General features: G+C 33.9%; 5 protein-coding genes across 11 annotated transcripts in view; 4 read left to right on the top strand and 1 right to left on the bottom strand.

Annotated features, from left to right (window-relative positions):
• The window catches only part of LOC105431332 (uncharacterized), a 25,250-nt gene extending 20,680 nt beyond the window's left edge, over positions 1–4,570 (top strand). For both annotated transcript variants that reach the window (XM_089081865.1, XM_011645449.3), the window contains 2 exons: positions 1,841–2,111; positions 2,328–4,570. In XM_089081865.1, the coding sequence (XP_088937991.1) occupies positions 2,360–3,814 (1,455 nt within the window). In that variant the 5' untranslated portion in view covers positions 1,841–2,111; positions 2,328–2,359 and the 3' untranslated portion in view covers positions 3,815–4,570. The remainder of the gene's footprint in view (positions 1–1,840; positions 2,112–2,327) is intronic.
• The window catches only part of LOC105431330 (WD repeat-containing protein 3), a 32,484-nt gene extending 20,679 nt beyond the window's left edge, over positions 1–11,805 (top strand). Inside the window, exons 1-15 of one of the 4 annotated variants that reach the window (XM_089081861.1) lie at positions 7,097–7,207; positions 7,655–7,849; positions 7,944–8,153; positions 8,383–8,580; positions 8,656–8,829; positions 8,942–9,147; positions 9,233–9,368; positions 9,442–9,632; positions 9,723–9,918; positions 9,991–10,218; positions 10,353–10,622; positions 10,695–10,937; positions 11,009–11,169; positions 11,238–11,460; positions 11,537–11,805. In XM_089081861.1, coding sequence (XP_088937987.1) covers positions 7,679–7,849; positions 7,944–8,153; positions 8,383–8,580; positions 8,656–8,829; positions 8,942–9,147; positions 9,233–9,368; positions 9,442–9,632; positions 9,723–9,918; positions 9,991–10,218; positions 10,353–10,622; positions 10,695–10,937; positions 11,009–11,169; positions 11,238–11,460; positions 11,537–11,701 — 2,772 coding nt within the window. In that variant the 5' untranslated portion in view covers positions 7,097–7,207; positions 7,655–7,678 and the 3' untranslated portion in view covers positions 11,702–11,805. Of the gene's footprint in view, positions 1–7,096; positions 7,314–7,654; positions 7,850–7,943; positions 8,154–8,382; positions 8,581–8,655; positions 8,830–8,941; positions 9,148–9,232; positions 9,369–9,441; positions 9,633–9,722; positions 9,919–9,990; positions 10,219–10,352; positions 10,623–10,694; positions 10,938–11,008; positions 11,170–11,237; positions 11,461–11,536 lie in introns of those variants that run through there. The other 3 variants (XM_011645441.3, XM_011645443.3, XM_011645442.3) reach the window with 3 other exon arrangements.
• Positions 4,372–6,313, bottom strand: LOC105431331 (putative serine hydrolase). 2 transcript variants are annotated; one of them, XM_011645446.3, is made up of 3 exons: positions 5,737–6,313; positions 5,097–5,672; positions 4,372–4,928 (listed from the first exon to the last, which is right to left on the bottom strand). In XM_011645446.3, exons 1-3 carry the CDS (start codon positions 5,870–5,872, stop codon positions 4,852–4,854), a joined length of 789 nt encoding a protein of 262 aa, XP_011643748.2. In that variant the 5' UTR covers positions 5,873–6,313; the 3' UTR covers positions 4,372–4,851. The 2 variants fall into 2 exon arrangements, with proteins under 2 accessions (XP_011643748.2, XP_011643747.2); XM_011645445.3 differs by having other exon boundaries at positions 4,372–5,672.
• Positions 11,806–11,947: 142 nt separating the features above from the next.
• LOC105431335 (KICSTOR subunit 2) lies at positions 11,948–14,637 on the top strand. The gene is made up of 9 exons (XM_011645452.3): positions 11,948–12,105; positions 12,187–12,333; positions 12,416–12,567; positions 12,631–12,771; positions 12,858–12,996; positions 13,064–13,257; positions 13,321–13,471; positions 13,583–13,693; positions 13,778–14,637. Exons 1-9 carry the CDS (start codon positions 12,025–12,027, stop codon positions 13,946–13,948), a joined length of 1,287 nt encoding a protein of 428 aa, XP_011643754.1. The 5' UTR covers positions 11,948–12,024; the 3' UTR covers positions 13,949–14,637.
• A 922-nt stretch (positions 14,638–15,559) lies between these two features.
• The window catches only part of LOC105431336 (uncharacterized), a 37,452-nt gene continuing 28,231 nt past the window's right edge, over positions 15,560–24,780 (top strand). Inside the window, exon 1 of one of the 2 annotated variants that reach the window (XM_089081881.1) lies at positions 15,560–15,904. In XM_089081881.1, coding sequence (XP_088938007.1) covers positions 15,903–15,904 — 2 coding nt within the window. In that variant the 5' untranslated portion in view covers positions 15,560–15,902. The remainder of the gene's footprint in view (positions 15,905–24,780) is intronic. The other variant, XM_011645455.3, reaches the window with a different exon arrangement.

Below are 24,780 nucleotides of genomic sequence, written 5' to 3' on the forward strand. Positions count from 1 at the left end.
ACGTAACTCCCGACGTTCTCCCGACGAAAACCACAGCATCCGCGGTCCGACTTGTCTTTTCTCGGAACGAATGTAAATTAAACGGAAAATAAAGTCGTCCCCGCACGCGAGCGCGTCTATGACATAGACGTCGACGAGCAAAGAAACCCTTATAGAAATCCAATTTAATATCGGCCAATATAAATACCGGAAATTGTGATACTTATTTTGAGGATCAAAAACACCATTGTTGTCCGATACTTTTAATACTCAAAGTAAGTAATGAATCACTGCTGAATCCAGTATTAAATTTTTATTAAGGGGTTTCTGTCGTAAGGGTAGCGTCGTCACGAACGTTCGTGAGGCGCGATTCCGAAAAAGAGTCATCGTCCCACGGATGTGAGCCGGCCGCGGATCCACGGCGAGATCTCACACGATTTATCGCGGCGTACCGCGATCTCCGCGGGACGTTTCTTTGCGCCGCGACGCATAAACGTCATCGCTTTTGGCGGGGACGAGAAACCCGACTCGATATACTTATATAGCGTACAAACGCCTGCGTCCGCAGCCGTATAATCTTTCCCTCTTGTCCCGGGGACTCTCCTCCCCGCCTCCCCCTCCCCCCTCGTTCGCCGATCGTACGTTCGCGGGCCGGTTGACGGTTTTTGCCGGACGCGCCTGGGCGCTCTCCATTCCCGATACTATTATACGTGCTCCGATAATTAAGACGTTTCCATTTGGAGTTGACGTTCGATGACGTGCGTGCGTGCGTTCGTGCGTGCGTGCGTGCGTGCGTGCGCGTGCACGCGCGCGATGCGGCAATCCGGATGGGGACGTCGCGTTTCGGCGACGGCGTACCGGAAAAAAGCTAATCGTTATGCATCGTGTCAGTAATTAATGGTATATGATCGAGGATCGCGTTCCTAGAAGGAGAGCGGGATCAGCATAGGCAAAAAGCGCGAATACCGCGCGCGCGCGGAGCGAGATTTATCGACATCCGATGAGAATCGGGGAGAATCGTTGACCATTTTTAGACGTCCCGCGTAATTGGACATGGGGACGTTCACGGGTTAACGTCAAAATAATCAGGCGTAGTTTGGAACGAATTAAAAGTTTTCCGGTCTGCCCCTCGTGAATCTGCAATTTATTATTCAGCGAGCGAAATATCAGCTGTGTTATTAGCAATTTGCAGATTTGAGCAGAATATCGGCGGCAGGGATCTGTATTAAAATCCTATTTTGCCAAACTAGAATCTGTTGGCATATATTTCTTTAATTTCAGTTCAATTTATTTTTTTTTTTAATTTTTTTTTTTAGTTTTAAAAATTGGAAAAAGATAAGGAATAAATAAAGTTAAGATTGAAATTAATAATCTACATTTGAAAAATGAACAATAATCTGATATATCATTTTAACATTATTTTGATATTTATATGATTTTTCGTTTTACTTACGTAGAAACAATTATTTTGTATTCAAATGAATAGTTTTTGCTTCATTTATCACTGTATTTTATTTATAAATTCTGTTATATTTCTGCTGATATTTTAGCGAAAAGAAATTAACAGGCACTTTGCAAATTTTATTTTTGATATAAAGTAATTAAAAATGTGAAGTCGTATCGGGAACGAACATGGAATGTATAGATAATAGAGGTGGTAACGAGCGATGAAAGAAAAAATCAAAATGGGTTGCAATCCACCTGATGATTCGGAGCGTTTGATCGACCAATCGAAAGATACTTCAAAACATTCGTAGCGTTCGTCGCACCTATGATTCGTCAAGAACGCACCAATCTCAGAAAGCCTGCAGACCGTCGGCGCTACCTTCAATTTTAAAACGCGAATCAAATTCTGTTTCAGAGTCCGTTCTCTAATCTTGTTGCCGTTAGCAATGACGAAAGACGTAGACGGACGAGCGGCGCTCGACGTTCGGATGAATTTCGGTTAAAGACTCTGGTTAGATCCGGTGAATGTCGTGCTTACGCGCGTCTCACGGTGCTTAGCATGTAACGCGAGAACGAAAATGACGATCGCGTGGTGCGTGATGCCGATGGATACCGCGGAAACGCACGGCTCCAGGTTGCCATCCACGCTGCCATCTTGAATCAGCTGTCAAGCAGACGATACGCAGGTATGAAGGCACATTTCCGATCGACAGAGATTCGATATCTGATTATCGTAATTCCGTCGGCGATTCGAACGGGAAAACGAATTCATCGAAATGTATTTTTTTTTTTTTTTTTGTTATGCTTCTTCCTGAAGAGCGCGCTTGCTAAACATCGTTAAATAAAACGTAATACGATAGTTTTAAGGAGTATAGTTATTTACAGTTGTTATATGATTTTAGCGTTTAGCGCATTATTTGATTTCCGGAGGGACATGGAAATATCTGAAGGCGATGTACAAATAAGAAATCGGCCGACAGACTTGATCTCAGCTTACGACGAGCAGAAGAATGATGAGTCCGAAGCTGATCTTAATGAAGTCGAGATAATCACGTCGGCGCAACATTTTTGCGCGATCGAAATCAAAGAGACTAACGGTTACAATGAAGAGACGATTGACAAAGATCAGAATGAAGTGAATGAATCAAACACTTCGGAATCCACTTTAGGGAACATACAGCATAGCGCTGAAAGCGGCGCTATCGCCAATGTACTAGCAGATCCGATTTACCTGGACACTCTGGACTCGGATTCCATAAATATTGAGTTTCAGAAACAGTCGAACACGACGGAGGTGTTTATTCGGAACGACGAACAAATACAAACGACCAATTACAATATATCGACAGTGACAATACCAAATGAATTTTTGGATGGACTTAATATTAATATAAAGAAGGAAGATGACGAAGATCACGGCACGTTATACACCGCGGAATGGTTGTGCGATGGCAATAACGACGCTAATATACGACTAAGAATTTTGAAAGATGCCAAGCAGAATATACAAATTCCTGTTAATGTCGATACTAGTGTAATCGCTGTAGCAAAACGTAAGTTAACAGACGGTAAAGATATCCATCTCGAACAAGAAAAAGCTAAGATATCCAGAAGATCAAAGAAACACGTTAGGCTAAAGTCTGCTGTGCATCAGGATTACAGAGAAAGATTGAGGAAGAAAGCTGAGTGTATGAGAGAGAAACGAAAAAAGCTGTACGAGCAGGAGAGTGAGGAGCAGCGTTTGCAGAGGTTGGCGAAGGAAGCGGCGAAGAGACGCGAAATGAGAATGTATTACGAGACACCGGAACAACGAAGGAAACGACTAGATGCTGAAGCAGCGAGAAAGAGGGAATATAGGATGTACAATGAGACGCCGGAGGATAGGAGAAAGAGGTTGGATCGCGAGGCTGAGAGAAGAAGAATTAAACGGTTATCGTTATATGCAAGTGAAACGCCAGAACAGAGAAGGGAAAGACTGAACAAAGAGTCGGCAAAGAGGCGAGAAGCCCGATTGAATCAGTACGCTAAAGAAACAGAAGAGGAAAGGAAGGAGAGATTGCGAAGGGATGCTCTCAGAGCCAGAGAAATGAGGTTCACGAGATCTGCGATCGAGACGGAAGAGGAACGTAGGCAAAGGTTAGTAAAGGATGCCCTTAGAAAGAGGGAGGTAAGGATGCATGGGGGCCATACGGTGAACAATAATTTTACGGAACTCCGAACCGTTCGGAATTTTCAAGAATTGAACGATGTGCAGATAAGGGACAATCCTGAAAATCAATTGGACGGCCATTATCTGAGCAACTGGATGATGTGGTTTCAAAATACATTGACACAACCAGTTCATGATGGGGAACAGGTCGCAGAGCCGCAAGCGCAACATAATAGATAACTTGTGTTTTCCGTTATGAGCGTATCTCTAGGTCCTTCCGTACGTGAAACGTATTAGAGATCAATTTGGATATGCTTTATATATACTTCCCATACAATTTTCATATGTGAAGCGACAAAAACTATAACGGTACAATTATCATTATGCCAATTATTATTCACAACACTACGAAACTTACGATAGCAGTAGCAGAAGAATTATATAAATTCACGTTAGAAGAAATAATATTTTATAATATTTGTAAACGCTGAATGCGAGCATGACTATACTGTTACGATAAAAAGGGAAACCATATAACTTGTTTACATTACCAAATGTCGATGGCAGATAAAGTACGTAGAAAAATCGAACATTTTCCAATGTTACTTGTAATGGTTAATTGTGCGATGATTATTAAATATCTAAAAAAAATTATTCTACTCTAAAAGATACGAGATATAGCTTGAAGTAATGCAGCGATTACTCTTTGATATTAGATTTAAGTGTGTAAATAAATTTTACTGGTATGTTGATGAAAGAATGGGAGTTGTACATTGAAAAACAAACAAGAGAAGCAATTCTTGCCAGTGCCTTTTATTCAATGTTCAACAAAATATAAGCGACTAGATTCATCGATAAAAATGGCATTTGAACATGAGTGAATGATTCTGGTGAAAGTTTGACTGTCTCTTGTGCTATCTGTATATATAGTTATTATGTACTTCTTTCTACAGTTCCTTTGTAATAAATAAAATAATAAATTGTGTTATAACGCGACGTTCCACTTTTTTTGTAAATACTTAATTTCTAAAAAATTTTAATTCAATTTTTTAACGCATAAAATGCTTGATATAATTTAATGATTTAATTTTTCTTTAAATATTTGTATATAATAGGCAGTATATATAAGAATGATGTATGATATATGATCTTTCTATAAAAGTTTGAATTACATTAAATATTATTATATGCTTCATAACTCCCGATAATATATTTTACATCATATATAAATTTTATTTAAGTAACAAAATATTGCTGATATTCAAAAAATAACACAATCAACTATACTTTTCTATAAAGGGATTAATAATAGCTGCCGTCTCTTTTGCATGCGTGAGATGAGGATGATGCGTTGCTGAAAAAGATTCAAAATATATTTTATCGTTAGTGGCTTTCATTGCTTCCAATGCTGCGTAAAAGTTTTCTTTATCCTCGGCATAAAACTTAATATCTCCTTTTATTATTAAATACGGGCATGTTATGAGTTTCGCACATTCCTCTAAATGAACCTGTGAAAACATACTATGGATTGATATAACACGTATTCTGGGATCTCTGGTGAAAACATATATTCCATCTTCCTTCTGTCTGGTACCTCTAGCCATAAGAATTTCATTTGACAATTTATCTATATTTCTGGATTCTCCTTTTTTCATAATTTCACTTTGCGTGTAACTAGGTTGCATATTACTTTCTTCTATCTTGAAAAATGCATCAACTGCATTTCTAAACATGGGAATATATGTGCTTGCAGTTATATCTGGGAATTTGAGGAGATCTAAAGCTACAACGTACTGCATCTCGTTTGGGAAAGTCGCAGCATACCAATACATAGTCGCAGCGCTCACGGAATGTGCCATTACTTTTATTTTTTCCCATCCATAATACTTTTTAATTCTTTTAACTAATAGAAAGTATACCAATTCGGAATACATAAATCCTGGTGGTAACCATGAAGATAATCCATGTCCAGGTAAATCTATTGCCAGGATCGATTCATTTTTTATAAGAGGTGCTATACTATCAAATGATGCAGCATTATCTTGCCAGCCATGCATGGCCAAAATGGGTTGCTTATCTTTTAATCCCCATAATTTCCCTTAAAAAAAAAATAAATATATCAATTAGCTACAGATAATATGCTAGTTTATACAAGAACATACCAGCTATTTTGCCCCAAGGTACTGGAATTTCTATCTCACATGGATGTACAGATGATGGTTTACTGTATAATGCCTTGAATAACTTTGCACTTGATTTTATTTTTAAGCCACGAGTTACAAATCCCTGTGTAAACATTGCACTAAATGTAATTCTATTACAGAATGTATCAAAATTTTGTTACAACCTTTGTGACAGTACCGATGTAATATGCTATATGAATTTGAAATATATTACTTGCTTCCTTTTAAAGACGCTTTGAATCTTATAAAGTATAAAAATATGATAAACAAAGTCCAAAGGTGAAATATAAGTCAAATGTGAGATACAACAGGTATTTATAACTAAATGGTTTGCAAACTTGTTATAAATGAACATCTCGAATATCCATTGCAATTTTACTTGCAAAAATACGCACGTGCATGCGCATATTTACAAATGACGTATTGTATGTAAATATCTTAATATCGAAATTCACTGCTAGTACTGAAGATCTATAATATACGTGACCTGAATTATATATTTTCAGTACTGACAGTAAATATCGAAACACATCCAATCTTATCTATCTTAATATCTTAATACCTTAATATCTTAATACTTTAATATCCTAATGACTTAATGATATTAATATCTTATATGTAATTAATAGTGATCGATGACAGCCAACGGGATATTGATTAAAGGCCATTGATCCCAAATAAACTTTTTATCACTAGTGAGGCCTCGAAGGTTATCGAACAATAATACATTCCTGGAATGCTCCAGGAATTAAAAATATTTACTAAATATAAATTCTTACATTTATGAAACATATTTATAAATGAAACATGAAATGATTTATATAATTCTATTTCTTTTATGTGTTTTTTAAAATATTAATTTTCAACCGTTTTCCATCTCTTAAAACAAATTCGTATCCTTGCGGCGAACTCAGATACTAGAGCTTTCGATTGTAGTATTTCCTGCATTTGCCTCTTCTTTTTAGAATGCTCACATTCCATATCCATCCCGTTCTAAGTGCAGAAAGTGCACTATAACGTTTCGCTTTCGAAACGATCAAAACCTACTGCAAATCGAAAAATATTAAACGCAACGAATTAATTGATTTAATTAGAATACTTATTTTATAGGATAATTTTTTACTATTAGTTTTATACATATTTCCTATTCTTTTTTATAAGAACCTTTTACGATATTTCTTATTAAAAAAAAATATGTAAAAGGATAGGAGTGTCTTGTGTCCACGATTCTAAAAATCGATTCAAGATCTCGAACGAAAAGAGAACTGTTCCATTGGTCAATTATCTAAATTATTCAAATGCAATTTGGTCAATTCGTTCTCCGTTCGAGATCTCGAATTTATTTGAGGCCATAGCATCCGTTAGTGTTTGTTTTATTGCGCATGCGCGAGTTTTTCCACAGCGAGTTGTTGCTAATCTCTGCATACAGTCTGTGGGCATAAGCACATGTGTTTGTAACCTTAAATTTTTAATTGTGTATAATTTATTAGTCCATTACATGCTGATTGCGCTGCGGCAGTACTTCTTGAAAAAAAAAGAAGTAAATTAAAATTAAAGTTAATACATATCTTTAGAAATGAACATACCATCACCTAACAGAAACTTCTGAGAAAGATAAAATATATAAGCTGCGTTCGGGGAGTGTGCTACTAATACTATCTCATCATTCTATCTTTAATTTACATTTAATGAACGATAAAAATGATATGATGTAATAGTGTTAATAGTGCACTCTCCGAACACAGCCATAATTTAGTTTTAATTATCATATTAATATTAATTTTAACAAAAGAATATTAGTTTGAATTAACCTTTCAATACATGGCAGATATAGCTTTTATTATTACAAGTTCTTTGTATGTGAAATATACCATTGTATTTTGACTATTTTCTTCAGACTGTAGATAAATTTACATAGAAGATGGGTTTGACCAAACAGTATCTAAAATACGTGCCGGCAGGCAATGCAAACATAATCGCAAGTCCCCGATGCAATGTTGTCTTTATTAAGTTGGATGGTCAAGAAGGAAGATTTGTAGCTACTGCTGCATGTGAGCATGTATATATCTGGGATATGCGCCTAGGAGAAAAGGTTAGTCAAAGTTGAAACTTAAAGGGAAGAAAGTTGAAACTTAATATAAAGGTGATTTCTCATGATATATTTTATGATTGTAATATGACTTTAGGCACTAGTATTATCTGGAGAAAAGATATGTGTAACACGTCTGGCTGCATCGCCCAATAAAAGACATATTGCGGTAGGTTACGCAGATGGCTCAGTAAAAATCTTTGACTTAAGCAATGGTGAAAATATTAGTGTATTTGTGGGACACAAGTCTGAGATAACAGCATTGGCATATGATACATTAGGACATAGATTAGCCACTGGTTCCAAGGTAAGAGTATCATTAAATTGTTATTATCATTAAAGGAAAAAAAAATATGATTTTGGCTTTAAATAACTAGATTTCAAGTCCATTAAAAATAATGGAATGTGGTTGGCAGCAAAAAGCAATTATTCTCTAATTTATATAAATTTAGAAGTAAAAAATTATATTAGGCATTAAAAATTCTGCTTTAAGTGATATTTATATTTAATTCTTGCAATTTCTTTATGTAACATAGGATACAGATATTATAGTCTGGGATGTTGTGGCAGAAACTGGAATATGCAGATTAAGTGGACACAAAGGTGTCATAACTAAATTAGTGTTCATGAAGGAACATAACATTATTATCAGTGCTAGTAAAGACACGTTTGTGAAATTTTGGGACCTAGATACAGAACACAATTTTAAAACCCTTATTGGGCATAGATCAGAAGTATTTATACTTATATATACTTTTTATTATTTTTATATTCTGAATAATCATAGAGAGTATTTATTTGATATACAGGTTTGGAGTCTTGTCTTAATGAACAATGATCGATATATAATAACAGGTTGCAATGATGCAGAATTACGTGTTTGGAAAATAACTTTTATTGATAATAAGAATATTGAATTTGATACTGCTATAGGTACCTCAGATGTTAATGATGAAAATGAAGAAAGTATAGATACAGATATGGTATGCATTTATATTTATATATAAACATTGAATTTATAGTTTGCGATTTATATCCATACAATTATAATAAGATATATATATACACATAATATGAGTATATATATTTTTACAGAAATATCCTATAAAATGCGAGAGAATTGGAGGCATCTTAAGAAATGCAAGTGGTCGAGTTGTTTCATTAGAAGTTGACCCCACATGTAAAGTTCTTGGCTGTCACGGAGTAGGAAATTCTATAGAATTATTTTATTTTCTACCTGACGATACAGTGAAAACTAGATTTGCAAAAAGATTGAAGAAACAAAGACGAAAAGCTCAGCAGTGAGTATAAATTTTTCATAGAAAATATTTTAAGTTTCTAAAAAAATGTAAGATTTAAATACGTATTTCTTTATTGAATGGATAGGAAAAAAAATGATGCAGGGAAAGAACTATCAAGTGCACCATCCCTAATAGATGAGATAAAACGTTTACCTATCATTCATCTGTCCAATAAAGCAAAAGGACTCGATTTAATCATAGGCAAAGAAAACGAACTCAGAGTTAGTACAGCGTAATATACATTTGAAATTATTTAAGATTTATGTTATATCTTATTTTATTTCTTTTGTGCAGTTATGTGTCGGAATTAATAACAATTCGATCGAATTGCATTCTATATATATGGGGGATAAGGATCCTGAAATAAAATGTTTGCGTTCAATAACAGCACATGGACATCGTACTGATGTCCGAGCTCTCTGTTTTAGCTCTGACAATTTGGCGTTTGCTACTGTTAGCGGAGATTCTGTAAAGTTATGGAATAGGTGCAGTACCTCATAAATACACATTTTTAATATTTTTAAATTTTTAAATAATAATGATATAGATTTATTAACAAATATTCTTGTTTTTAGGCCAACATTAGCATGTTTACGTACAGTGCAATGTGGTTATGCTTTGACAGTAACATTCGTGCCCGGCGACAGACATCTGATCGTAGGTTTAAAAGATGGAAAAATGCTTATTATTGACATTGCATCTGGCGAAATTTTGGAAGAAGTGTCGGCTCATTCTAAAGAACTTTGGAGCGTAACATTATTTCCTGATTTGGTAATATTTCGCAAAAAAAAATATTTTAACTCATTAATTGAAAATTAATATATAATGTATCATTGCAAACAGAAAGGAGTTGCCAGCGGTAGTAGTGATCAAACGGTCAAATTTTGGAATTTTGAACTTATTCAAGATCCAGATAATCAGATAAGAGCGAAAGTTTTATCAGTCTTGCACGTAAGGACATTGAAGCTTGAAGAAAGCGTATTGTGCGTAAGAATAAGCCCGAATAATAGATTTGTGGCTGTTTCTTTGTTGGACTCTACCATTAAAATTTTCTTCTTGGATACATTTAAGGTACTATAATTATTTTAAAACGTATGTAATTTAATAATTTATAAAATTATAATTTAAATTATAAAATTAAAATAGGATTATTATTAAAGAATTATTTATTTTATTTTTTTATTTTATTGCGTTTTTTATTATAGTTTTTTGTGTCGCTTTACGGACATAAGTTACCAGCATTATGCATGGATATATCCAGCGACTCCACGCTTATAGCAACTGGTTCGGCCGATCGCAACATCAAGATCTGGGGTCTGGATTTCGGCGATTGCCACAAATCTATATTTGCACACGACGATTCTGTCACGGGTCTCTCGTTTGTGCCTGGAACTCATTATTTCTTTTCCTCGGGAAAAGATGGCAAGATTAAACAATGGGATGCCGACATATATCAAAAAATTATCACTTTACAAGTAATATATTTTATTAAATTATTTATTATTGATGCTGTATATCAACAGCTCTATTACACATGATCCTTGTAGGGTCATGCTGGAGAAAGTTGGAATTGCTGTGTTTCGTCAAATGGGGCTTACGTCGCATCGTGCGGTTCCGATAAAGTAATTAGATTGTATGAAAAGACTAGCGAAGTTTTGGTATTACAAGATGAAGCGGAAGAAGAAAGGGAGCAACAAGAAAACGAATTAGTTACCGGAGAAAGTACTGCGGTATTAGGACAAAAGCAACAAGCATTACCTTCTAGAAAGACTGTTACCAGTGAAAAAGCTGTAAGTTAGATCATTAAAATTTATTATATATTGTATAAAAATATTCTTTTACGATGCCTTTTTTATTTTAGGCTGAATTGATATTGGAATGTTTGGAAATATCGAATCAATATGAAATGGAATTGAGTAAAGGGACTGAACAAGCACCGCCTCTTCCTCTGCTGATGCAGGCTTACAATTGCACAAGCACGGAAGAATTTTTATTGGAAACTTTTAAACGAATTAGAGCAAGGTAAAATGCAATGAATATAGCAATGATATTAGGAGAGAGAAAATATTGTGGAATATTGTATATTACAGTGAATTGGAAGAAACATTGTTATTATTGCCATATTCAGCCGCCTGTGACATTCTTCAAAGACTCCCTAGCTTGTTGAAAAACAATTATCACTCTGAGTTGTTAGCCAGATTGGCTTTATGCTTAGTACAAGCACATCATGGTCCAATAGTGGCCAATCAAAATCTTTTGTCCACATTGGAAATTGTGAAGAAACTCACTATAAAAAAGATATCTTCTTTAAGAGTAATGAAAATTTATGTTATTTATGTGAATGTGTATTATTATTATTTATTTGATGAATTAATTAAATATTTTCCAGGATATCGTCGGCTTTAATTTACATGGTATGATGTACATGCAACGCGTTCTCGAGGAACGGGAAGGAATCAAATTCTTTAGAGATGCCACTAAGAATGTCGAACACAAGAAGAAAATAAAAAGAAACAAGGAAAAAGCTATAAAGAGAGCAGTTATGAATTTGTAGAATTTATTAAGATGAAAAACTTTGTACATATATATGTCTCACAGATCTTATTTTATTCTATTATGTATATACATGAAGTAATAAAATACTTTTTAATTAAGAAATTTTATGAAAATTGATATTTATTGCAATAAAAAAAAATTCATATAAAATCAAGTCAACTTTATTGAGAAAGAGTTAAATGACCCATAATGTGTGTATATGTATAGTATATATGTATGTATGTATGTATGTATGTATGTATATATGTATATCTGTAATGTTGCGACATAACCTCAGCATGGCCCGATGTTTATCCACGTTGCTGCAAACGGAACTAAAGGATGGATCACGAGGACGAGTTCCTTAACATTTTCTTCACACAGGTCGCTCAATTATGCTCCGATAAGGCGAAGGAGACAGTCGTATGTGGACTAGATTTGAAATTATTTATGTAAATGCAATTATTGTGTTTACTATGTAAAAATATGAATTCGATAATTTAGGAGAAAGAAAGAGAATCATGCAAACAGACGCAGATGGGTCCATGGGGAATGCTTCTGATGCATTTACCGCAGATAGCTGTGGCAGAGCGTTCTTATGCAGATTTAGGTTTTCTCCACACTAAAAATAAAGGTTTTCTTAGGAAGGATGTATGTTTAACAAAGTTTATAAAAGTTGTTTCAATCAACAATTGCTTGGATAAAATTTTTTTTATATTAATATTATTTACAGAATTCTTTAAAGACTGTCTACGAATCATTGAAGTCTGACTTGAAAAGATTAGAGGAAATGACCAAGGGTACAAATTCCATTGGCACGACAGTAGCAAATGTTTCCTATCAGCTTTGTCAATTCATCACGGCAAGAATCCAGCTGATAGATTTGTCAGTATATTAATATTTTGATCTTTCGTCTCTATTCTTATGTTTGTAATTCTTGTATTACAGCTATGAGAGAATGTACAATATGAGTATAAATACCAAAGTTATGAAACATCAAGAATTGTTACAATGTATAGAAGGAATAGTAAGATATCATTCGTTATCTTGTTCTCATTTGGTATTAATTGCTATCAAGACAAGTTTAACGTATGTATATTTTTTTATATCTTTTAAATTTAAAATGTAAATTTTAACGTGTGTATAAAAACTAATATCTGTGTTTTATCATGCAGATTAGAATGTGAAATACTGGTACAGTTGATGAAAGCACAGGTGGAAGTTCAAAACTGGAGGTTTTTGTCAACTCTAATGGCACTATATGGAGCGCAAACACGAATGTCAGCTTGGGAAAGAACTCTACAAAGCAAGGAGGTCAGCAATATGTAAATAAAAACATGGAAAAGCAGTTTATTCAGTGTTATAACTTGAGATTCTTTAGTCCTGGAAATTGGGCTTCGGTGCGACGTTTCTCAAGGCAAATCAACAACCAGCATTGTATCAATGGTTGGTGAAGCTTCGTGGTGCCATATTGGCTAAATGTTCTCTATATTTCCACACTACTTTAAGTCAACAAGCTAGTCCAGGAGAAATGAGAAGTATTATGAGCAAGCAGAGTGTAGACTACTATCATAAGTAAGATACAGATATTATTTCATCATTCGCATGAGCTACACAAATTAACTCAAATTCTTTTAGGATACAGAGTTTTCAGCGAAAGTACGATATACTGGCGGTATTGATAATCTTTGATTCTAGAGAAATTGAAAATTCAGGTTCGGGATATAGGCATCCAGGAAGAGGAGCAAATTCGTCTGAGAGTTTTCCTGTTGTTGTTTGTTGTCCCAACGTAAATACAATTGCATTTTTTCATTTTTCTTTTTTTTTTTTATTAATATAAGCATATCGATATCAACAAATAATATTAATGTGCTTTTTTAATAATTAATATTTCTTTTAGACATTTATGCAGAAACCATCAGTACACTTGGACAATATTCAAACCAAAATAAAAGAACGACACACAGAACTTCTTATTATGGACAAAGTTATCCATCATAAAAGTATGAAGGTATGTCCAACAAAATATGAAATAATCTTGAAATAAATTGCAAATTAGAATGTTTATTATATTTAGAATGTTTTTTTTTTGTAGGACTTGTGTACATATTCTTTTTATAATACTGATCCCACAATGACTCTCGTGATCGTGTATGAAAACGGAAAACAGAAAGACAAAGAAACTCACATTACATCATTTATGACGGATCTCTCCTTACAAATTAGGTGTAATAAGATTTATGAATGTCTAAAATTGTCAAAATAAGTATCTCCAAAATAAATATACGAAAATATATTTACAAAAATATCTGATTATGCCAAAGATTTAATTATGTCGAAGTAAAAAAATTGTGATCGTATATTTATTAACATAATTATATATAAAAAAATAAAGGCAAAGCTTATTATTTATATAATTATATAAGTATAATTATTAAATATGATTAATATTACATATTCTCAAACAACACTGAAGATTTATTATATGTACTGTTATATATTTAAATAATATATAATGAAAATGTGACATATACAATTTTCTGTGATATTAAACTATGCATTTATTTATGTTTTAATATTATAATTTTATTATTATTATAATTATCTCTTTATGGTATATAAATTTATGCGTTTATTGTTTATTAAGTTGAGTGAGCTTATATTAAATTTTGTTCTACTTTTGCCTTATTATAAAATCAAAGATATAATAAGAAAACAATTATGATTTTCATAGTACACATAATTATTTCTTTAAGTATGTATCAATATAGTATATTCTTGTTGATTAAAATTTAATTATTTATATGTTAATTAGACAAATATAAACAAATTATGATTATCGATAATACTTTAATTATTGTTGATCTGTTAAAATGTAAATAGATCAGAATAACTTGTGCATTAACGATTACATGTATTTGTATTTTCAATAAATAAACAAGAAAGAAAAGAAAGCTTTTTAATTATCACATGATTACACACACATATATATATGTAAATAATATTTCTAAAACTGTAATAATTTATAAAATCAAAAATATTTAAAGAATTATATATAATATACGAATTATATATAAGAATTTTATTATAAGAATTATATATAATATATAATATATATATAATATTCAGGCAAATTGAAAATATTGTTAATCGCATCTTTTTTTTAAATAAATATCCCACGGGAAATACAAATGCGCAATAAATTTATCAAGTGAACTTCGTGCAATCGTAATATCCCTTGCATTGAATTTCTCCCAAATTTATTGAATGTTTAAATTAATATTTTGTTCGTTATTTGATAAATATGCAGTATAACGCTCTCTCCCCTCCTATTTTCTTGTAATTTTGTAAATTTATATATTTTTATGCGTAGAATATATTCTGAGAAAGAAAATCGTCGCTCAAGTCTCTCGTTTTTTTAAATTAAATTTTAAAAGTTTCTTGATATTGTAAATCAGAAAATGAAAATTTAATATTATAATGTGATTAATTAAAATATTCTCTGCTTTAATTGATTTTATTAAATGATTTAATTGATTGAAAACACATTTATGAATTAAATGATAAATTAAGTATAAAATGGAATATTCAGTTGAACGAATTAATAATAATCCTTGGCTTGCTGCTATTCAAGACTTCTCAAAATATATTCTACGCATAAAAACCGCTACTCTCATGCTTCTCTTTTCTATAATCGTTGTTTTTGATTCAAGAAACTTTTGATTTCATTAAGAGCAATTATTATAATCGATGGTTTAATAATCAATTTTGTAAAAATATATCTATAATCAATATTCAGAATTTTAAACATTTCTTATGATGATTATTTCTATAATTATTAATAACCATCGCTTCTGATAGATGGCGCTGTCATGCCAGCTGTTTGTTAAACGCGATCAGCTGAGTTTGCACGCGTCGCGTTCGCAGTCCTCGAGATTCGTACGTGATTTATTAAATATCATTTCGTTATACTCAGTATTGATCTGCGATCAATCTGCTTAAAATCGTGCGCGTTATTATTCCTTTTACTCATTGGTGCAGCGATAAAGATAGAACAAAACACAGCGATCAGGAAAACGCAGGTTTTTGAAGGTTATGGTGCGACCAAACATCGTATGAGCGACTCTCGGATCAATTTGTAGAAATCAACGTCGTAAAAAGCAACGTTGAACTGATCTTCCCAATTTCCATGCAGAGATATCGTCGACGAGAATACAAATATGTGAGTAATATTTTTTATGTTCTCTTTTATTTTATTTCCCGGTAAAAAAAATTTTTTATTTTTAAGACTGAGCTCCAATGTTGATAAAGCGCAATCACGCAAGATAATTTTATTATATTATATCGTAAAGTCTAACTAACTGACTGAGGAATTGAAGTTTTCTCTTGTTTTCTAATAAAATAAGACATTCTTTTCATTGTCTGTCCATATTAAGGTTAAGGACCTAAACGCAATGAATGGGAATAAGGAATAAGAAGTTATATATAAAGAATTAGAAACAGAAAATTATTTTCGATCAAAGAAAGAACATCTTGTTATTCCTTGAATGTATATTGAAACATGGTTTCCCACATGTCGAAATTTAATTCTGTATCTCTAATTCTCTGTGTTTAATTCTTTGCTCCTTATTTCTTTCATTGTATCAAAGCCCTAATTTGTAAGTGGAAGTTTTGGAGTTGCTATTTAAAAAAATAAGCGTTTTGATAGCAATCTTTGATTGTGTTTAAAAAATACAAAGGTTTCTATAGGTTTTTATCTCTTATCATCTGAGTTTTAATCCTTTTGCTTTCGTATCAGATATTTCTGGTAGGATAATGATAAACTGAAATAACTGATATTAAATATAATTTTAGAAATCTTTTTTTATTAACTGCAAATTTTCCAATAAAATTGTATTTCATAATAAATAAAATAATTAATTTTTGTCATGAGCATAGTCCTGTAACAATAATTATATTATGGATGTGACACAAAAAAAATTAACTAAATCAAGACAAATGTTCTTATATATAAACAAGAATATTATAATCTTAAAAATTTTAAGTTTAAAATAATAGTTATCTCTGTACAATGTAGAAAATTAACCTGTATGAAGATAGCCCCCCAACATTGAAAAACATAAAGTTTCTATAGCTCATTCGATTGCTCATCATTTGAACATGTATGCACATTTCGAATTTTCGTTTGCACACTTCTAGTAAAAAAGTTATTAACAAAACAAATTTCGGAGGGCCATCTTCACACTAGCTTCCCAACTATGAATAAATTAAATAAAAAATAGCTCAATTGATATTCGTTTGCACATTGCCAAACAGGTCGATTTTTCGTTTGCACACCTCTAGTTAAAAAGTTATTAACAATTAAAGTTTCAGAAACGAGCGAGTTTCGCGAGTTTCGAATTTTTTCAGTTATTACAAGATATAACGTTTAGGTACAGATATTAAAGATGAGCGAGAACATGCAATAGATTTATGAGAAATAAACAAGAACTGAATATGAATGAAAACGCCACAACTTTTCGATTGATATCATTTTAAGCACAATATTTTTGTTTTCACCTCATCTATCGAACTCGCTCATTTCTGAAACTTTAATTGTTAATAACTTTTTAACTAGAGGTGTGCAAACGAAAAATCGACCTGTTTGGCAAAGTGCAAACGAATATCTATCAATTGGGTCTATTTAAATTAAGTATCTTTGGAATTCATCCAGAAAACGAATTTTTTTATGTAGAACTGCCGCTCCCCAAGACTTTGTTTGTTAATAACTTTTTAACTAGAAGTATGCAAACGAAAATTCGAGCTGTTTGGGAAAGTGCAAACAAAACTCCATCGAATGATACTATTTTAAGCACAACATTTTTGTTTCTATCTCATCTACCGAAGTCGCTCGCTTCTGAAATTTTAATTGTTAATAACTTTTTAACTAGAGGTATGCAAACGAAAATTCGACCTGTTGGCAATGTGCAAACGAATATCTATCAATTAAGCTATTTTTTATTTAATTTACTCATAGTTGGGGAGCTAATGTGAAAATGGTCATCCGAAATTTGTTTTGTTAATAACTTTTTTACTAGAAGTGTGCAAACGAAAATTTGAAATGTGCATACATGTGCAAACGATGAACAAACGAATGAGCTATAGAAACTTTATGTTCTTCAATGTTGGGGGGGCTATCTTCACACAGGTGAAAGTATATGGGAAAAACTAAGTGGGAAGTATATGGAAAAAACTATGTGGGAAGTATATGGGAAAAACTATGTGGGAAGTATATGGGAAAAGCTATGTGGGGAGTATATGGGGAAAACTATGTGGGAAGTATATGGGAAGAACTATGTGGGAAGTATATGGGAAAAACTATGTTGGAAGTATATGGGAAAAACTATGTGGGAAATATATGGGAAAAACTATGTGGGAATTAGATGGGAAAAACTATGTGAACAGAGGATGGGAAAAACTATGTGGGAAGAAGATGGGAAAAACTATGTGGGAAACAAATGGGAAAAACTATGTGGGAACTACATGGGATAAACTATGTGAGCGTTAGATGGGAAAAACTATGTGGGAAGAAGATGGGAAAAACTACGTGAGAATTAGATGGGAAAAGCTATGTGGGAATTAGATGGAAAAAACTATGTGGGGAGAAGATGGAAAAAATTATGTGGGAACTACATGGGATAAACTATGTGAGCGTTAGATGGGAAAAACTATGTGGGAAGAAGATGGGAAAAACTATGTGGGAACTACATGGGATAAACTATGTGAGCGTTAGATGGGAAAAACTACGTGGGAACTAGATGGGAAAAACTATGTGGGAATTAGATGGGAAAAACTATGTAGGAACTAGATGGGAAAAGCTACGTGGAAAGAAGTTGGGAAAAACTATGTGGGAAAAAGATGGAGAAATCTATGTGGGAACTACATGGGATAAACTATGTGGGCGTTAGATGGGAAAAACTATGTAGGAACTAGATGGGAAAAACTATGTAGGAACTAGATGGGAAAAACTATGTCGGAAGAAGATGGGAAAAACTATGCGGGAAGAAGATGGGAAAAACTATGTGGGAACTAGATGGGAAAAACTATGTGGGAATTAGATGGGAAAAACTATGTGGGGATTAGATGGAAAAAACTATGTGGAAAGAAGTTGGGAAAAACTATGTGGTAATTAGATGGGAAAAACTATGTGGGACGAAGATGGGAAAAACTATGTGGGAACTAGACGGGAAAAATTATGTGGGGACTATATGGGAAAAACTATGTGGGAAGAAGATGGGAAAAACTATGTGGGGATTAGATGGAAAAAACTATGTGGAAAAAAGTTGGGAAAAACTATGTGGTAATTAGATGGGAAAAACTATGTGGCAACTAGATGGGAAAAACTATGTGGGAACGATATGGGAAAAACTATGTGGGAACTAGATGGGAAAAACTATGTCGGAAGAAGATGGGAAAAACTATGTAGGAACTAGATGGGAGAAACTATGTGGGAACTAGATGGGAAAAACTATGTGGAAAGAAGTTGGAAAAAACTATGTGGGAAGAAGATGGGAAAAATTATGTGGGGACTAGATGGCAAAAACTATGTGGGAATTAGATGGGAAAAACTATGCGGGAAGAAGATGGGAAAAACTATGTGGGAACTAGTTGGGAAAAACTATGTGGGAACTACATGGGATAAACTATGTGAGCGTTAGATGGGAAAAACTATGTGGGAACAAGATGGGAAAAACTATGTGGGACGAAGATGGGAAAAACTATGTGGGAACTAGATGGGAAAAACTATGTGGAGATTAGATGGAAAAAACTATGTGGAAAGAAGTTGGGAAAAACTATGTGGGAATTAGATGGGAAAAACTATGTGGGAACTAGATGGGAAAAACTATGTGGGAACTAGATGGGAAAAACTATGTGGGGATTAGATTGGAAAAACTATGTGGAAAGAAGTTGGGAAAAACTATGTGGGAAGAAGATGGGAAAAATTATGTGGGAACTAGATGGGAAAAACTGTGGGAAGAAGATGGGAAAATCTATGTGGGAACTGCATGGGATAAACTATGTGGGCGTTAGATGGGAAAAACTATGTGGGAACTAGATGGGAAAAACTATGTGAGGACTAGATGGAAAAAACTATGTGAGCGTTAGGTGGGAAAAACAATGTGGGAACTAGATGGGAAAAACTATGTGGGGATTAGATGGGAAAAACTATGTGGAAAGAAATTGGGAAAAACTGTGTGGGAAGAAGATGGAAAAAACTATGTGGGAATTAGATGGGAAAAACTATGTGGCAAGTAGATGGGAAAAACTATGTGGGGATTAGATCGAAAAAACTATGTGGGAAGAAGATGGGAAAAACTATGTGGGAAGAAGATGGGAAAATCTATGTGGGAACTACATGGTATAAACTATGTGGGCGTTAGATGGGAAAAACTATGTAGGAACTAGATGGAAAGAACTTTGTGGGATGAAGATGGGAAAAACTATGTGGAATTAGATGGGAAAAACTATGTGGGAAGAAGATGGGAAAAACTATGTGGGACGAAGATGCGAAAAACTGTGTGGGAACTATATGGGAAAAACTATGTGGGAACTATATGGGGAAAACTATGTGGGGACTAGATGGGAAAAACTATGTGGGAAGAAGATGGGAAAAACTATGTGGGAAGAAGATGGGAAAAACTATGTGGGAAGAAGATGGGAAGAACTATGTGGGAATTAGATGGGAAAAACTATGTGGGAACTAGATGGGAAAAACTATGTGGGGATTAGATGGAAAAAACTATGTGGGAACTAGATGGGAAAAATTATGTGGGAAGAAGATGGAAAAAACTATGTGGGAAGTATATGGGAAAAACTGTGTGAGAAGTATATGGGAAAAACTATGTGGGAAATATATGGGAAAAATTATGTGGGAAGTATATGAGAAAAAACTACGTGGGAAGTATAACCTGTGTGAAGATAGCTCCCCAACATTGAAAAACATAAAGTTTCTATAGCTCATTCGATTGCTCATTGTTTGCATATGTATGCACATTTCGAATTTTCGTTTGCACACTTCTAGTTAAGAAGTTATTAACAAACAAAGTCTTGGGGAGCGGCAGTTCTACATAAAAAAATTCATTTTCAGGATGAATTCCGAAGATACGCGATTCAAAATAGAACCAATAGATATTAAAGTTTCAGAAACGAGTGAGTTTCGCGAGTTTCGAATTTTTTCAGGTATTACAAGATATAACGTTTAGGTATAGATATTAAAGATGAGCGAGAACATGCAATAGATTTATGAGAAATAAACAAGAACCGAATATGAATGAAAACGCCACAACTTTTCAATTGATATCATTTTAAGCACAATATTTTTGTTTTCATCTCATCTATTGAACTCGCTCACTTCTGAAACTTTAATTGTTAATAACTTTTTAACAAGAGGTGTGCAAATGAAAAATCGACCTGTTTGGCAATGTGCAAACGAATGTTTATCGATTGATTCTATTTTGAATCGCATATCTTCGGAATTCATCCTGAAAACGAATTTTTTTATGTAGACCTGCCGCTTCCCAAGACTTTATTTGTTAATAATTTTTTAATTACATGTGTGCAAACGAAAATTCGACCTGTTCGGAAAAGTGCAAACAAAAATCTATCGAATAATATTATTTTAAGCACAACATTCTTGTTTCTATTTCATCTGCCGAAGTCGCTCGCTTCTGAAACTTTAATTGTCAATAATTTTTTAACTAGAGGTGTGCAAATGAAAAATCGACCTGTTTGGCAATGTGCAAACGAATATCTATCAATGGAGCTATTTTTTATTTAATTTATTCATAGTTGGGGGGCTAGTGTGAAGAAACGAAAATTTGAAATGTGCATACATTATATGCAAACAATGAGCAATCGAATGAGCTATAGAAACTTTATGTTTTTCAATGTTGGGGAGCTATCTTCACACAGGTAGAAAATTAGAGATATTTGGAGTTACTTAAAAAATGATCTGAATTGATAGAATTTATATCTTTTGATTATTTTTGGAGAGTTACGAGACATGAACATATATACACAACAATCTAACATGCTTCCGTTGTTGACGTCACAATTTGCGTATAATTAGATAATGTTACCTTCCGTATCATTTAACAAGCTCGCGGCTAATTAACGTATGGGTTACGTAACGCGTTGATAAAGTTCATCTTTTCGCGGCAGCTCACTGATTACGTATTCATGGAAACGTTCTTTTTCTGCCTGAAGGAACAATAAAAGAAATAACGATCTGTATTTTTGTATTTGTCATCACGAAGCGTAACACTTATCGCGGCATTTGTCAGCTAGCCCCCAGCATGATTATCTAGGCCTAATTGATAACACTCGGCATATAATCCTCGTTGGATCCTTTGTATATGCAAATCGTTTTTCTCCCGCGGCACGTGCGCGTATTCATGACTGGGAAAAGCTTGCGAAGCCGCCGCGCGTGTACATACGGCTTAGGCGTATTTTGCATAATGCGATTTTCATCCTCTCGTTTCCACATTTGGAATTGTATACCTGTCCGCGACGTGCCTCTCGTATGCGGTAATCACGTGCCGAGACGGATTTAGCACGTCCTGATTATCAATCTGTCTCTCTCAAAAATTCCCTCCCTCGTATCACCCGTTTTTACTTTGTATTATTCAGGGTATCTATTATCCGGAAAACTCTGGAAAATCTGGAATTCTCAGGGAATTTGTTTATACCTTGAAAAATCAGGAAATTCTCAGGGAATATTTTGTATTATTCAGGGTATCTATTATCCGGAAAACTCTGGAAAATCTGGAATTCTCAGGGAATTTGTTTATACCTTGAAAAATCAGGGAATTCTCAGGGAATATTTTGTATTATTCAGGGTATCTATTATCCGGAAAACTCTGGAAAATCTGGAATTCTCAGGGAATTTGTTTATACCTTGAAAAATCAGGGAATTCTCAGGGAATATTTTGTATTATTCAGGGTATCTATTATCCGGAAAACTCTGGAAAATCTGGAATTCTCAGGGAATTTGTTTATACCTTGAAAAATCAGGAAATTCTCAGGGAATATTTTGTATTATTCAGGGTATCTATTATCCGGAAAACTCTGGAAAATCTGGAATTCTCAGGGAATTTGTTTACACCTTGAAAAATCAGGGAATTCTCAGGGAATATTTTGTATTATTCAGGGTATCTATTATCCGGAAAATCGGAAACTTGGAAAATCGGCGAATTCTCAGGGAATATTTTTCCGGATTTAAGTAAGCACTGTATTATTTTTTCTTATTAGTGTGTCTTTTATTATTCTCCTGCTATACTCCTTGCTAATTTTGAAAAGAACTTTAATTGAATCTTTAACGCGTAATGAAAAATTTTCTTTTAATCCTCTTCTTTTCTTTTCGATAGATATATTATGATAAACCTGGCTCAAAATTTATAATAGCAAATAAATAGAATTAAAGATTTGTTTCCGTTTCCTCGAAATGTTTTGTTCTGCTCGAGGCAGAAGTAAAGAGAGCATATCTCTCTCTCTCTCTCTCTCTCTCTCTCTCTCTCTCTCTCTCTCTCTCTCTTCTAATCGTCATACTTCATCTGAATTTTTCATTTTCATTCTCAATTTTTAATCTTCGTTTTACCTTTCTCGACCCTGTTCACTCGTCATTTAGTATATCTATCTCCATTTTACGGCGCGTATAACTCTCTTGCGGCTCGCAGCTCCCGTATCTGCTAAAAATACAACTTCCTTGACACGGGCGCGGCGTTATCTCGTTGATTCTCACGTGCGTAAACTCGGCGCCCTGCCGTAATAAAGCCACGTGCTAGCCGCGCACCGAAATTAGAATCGTTTGACCACCTAAGCGGAGCTTTCCCCGTTATAACTCTGGAACTCTAAACGCGGTTGAGGAATTATAAAAAGTATATACGTTCTTCGAGGAATTTCGAATCGCCTTTTCTTTCTTCGTTCCGACGAGGAACGTAAATAACTATCGAAATTGGAAGAGTTCTGTCGAGCAATCTGAAGCGAAGTTCGCGCTAAAAAAAGATTCGAAGATCTTTGTAGAGTAATCTAAAGGGTTTGGGTTAACACGTTTGCTGTTCGACAGAAAATTGAGATATTTTTCTGGAGGTGTCCTTTATTATTATTATTTTTTTTTATTTTCTTATTTTATAAGTATCTTATGTGAAAATAGCAAAAAGATTGTTAAAACATTAGTTTAACAGTAAATTAAGACGCTATTTGCATACAACTCGCGAGGTAAGATGGGAGCATCGTATTAACTTTCACTCTTGAGAGAGATAAGAGCACTTTGTGGAGTGTTAGTTACATCAGCTTTTACATCGTTAGTTTAGCGTACATTTTTTACGTAACTATTTTAAATAATACAGAATTAAATGTAAATACAGATTTAAATTTAACAAATATTATATTTACGTAAAAAATAAATATAAATAGCAGTTGTTAAAAGCTCAGAAAAATTTATTTTATTAGAATCAAAAGTTATTATAAGACAAACTTATTATTTTCCCCAACGCTCTAAAAAAGCCCTGAATAAATAGCAAGCCCTGAATAAATAGCAAGATAGCCCTCTCCAACTCCAATGAAGTAGAAAATATCTTCTAGACGAGTGCTGGTCATTCTGCGATCAACTCACAAGTCCTCAGAGAATGTGTTAAATAAAAATTAATGTTGATAAGAAGAGAGTGAGTTGATTCAAGACATCTTCATTACATTCGTCAGTATATTATTATTAGGATTTAGTCTCTTGGTTTATGGACGGGTTTCGACTCTTCCGCGACTCTTCCACGAGGAATCGAATAGCACCGATTGAATTTCCGATCTGTTAAATTCTCTCCACACGCACCTGTCGTGGTTGCGTCCACTGCGTCTGCAACTGTGTCGCGTTGCACGGAGCAATGGCATTCTCCATTGTCCGTCTCTCCCGTATCTGTCTGTTCTTAATAAGCGAATGTGGGACATTTGGCGCTCGTCATTGGCCAACGCGGCACGGTCTCTGTATCCACGTGCATTTATGCGACCGTCAGGAAAATCCGCCGAAGGGAAAACGACGTCTCTCCCACGTGTCGGCGACGTCTCGCT

The sequence above is a fragment of the Pogonomyrmex barbatus genome, unplaced genomic scaffold, assembly GCF_055798465.1.
Source record: "Pogonomyrmex barbatus isolate J1 unplaced genomic scaffold, ASM5579846v1 scaffold5, whole genome shotgun sequence".
Taxonomy (NCBI): domain Eukaryota; kingdom Metazoa; phylum Arthropoda; class Insecta; order Hymenoptera; family Formicidae; genus Pogonomyrmex; species Pogonomyrmex barbatus.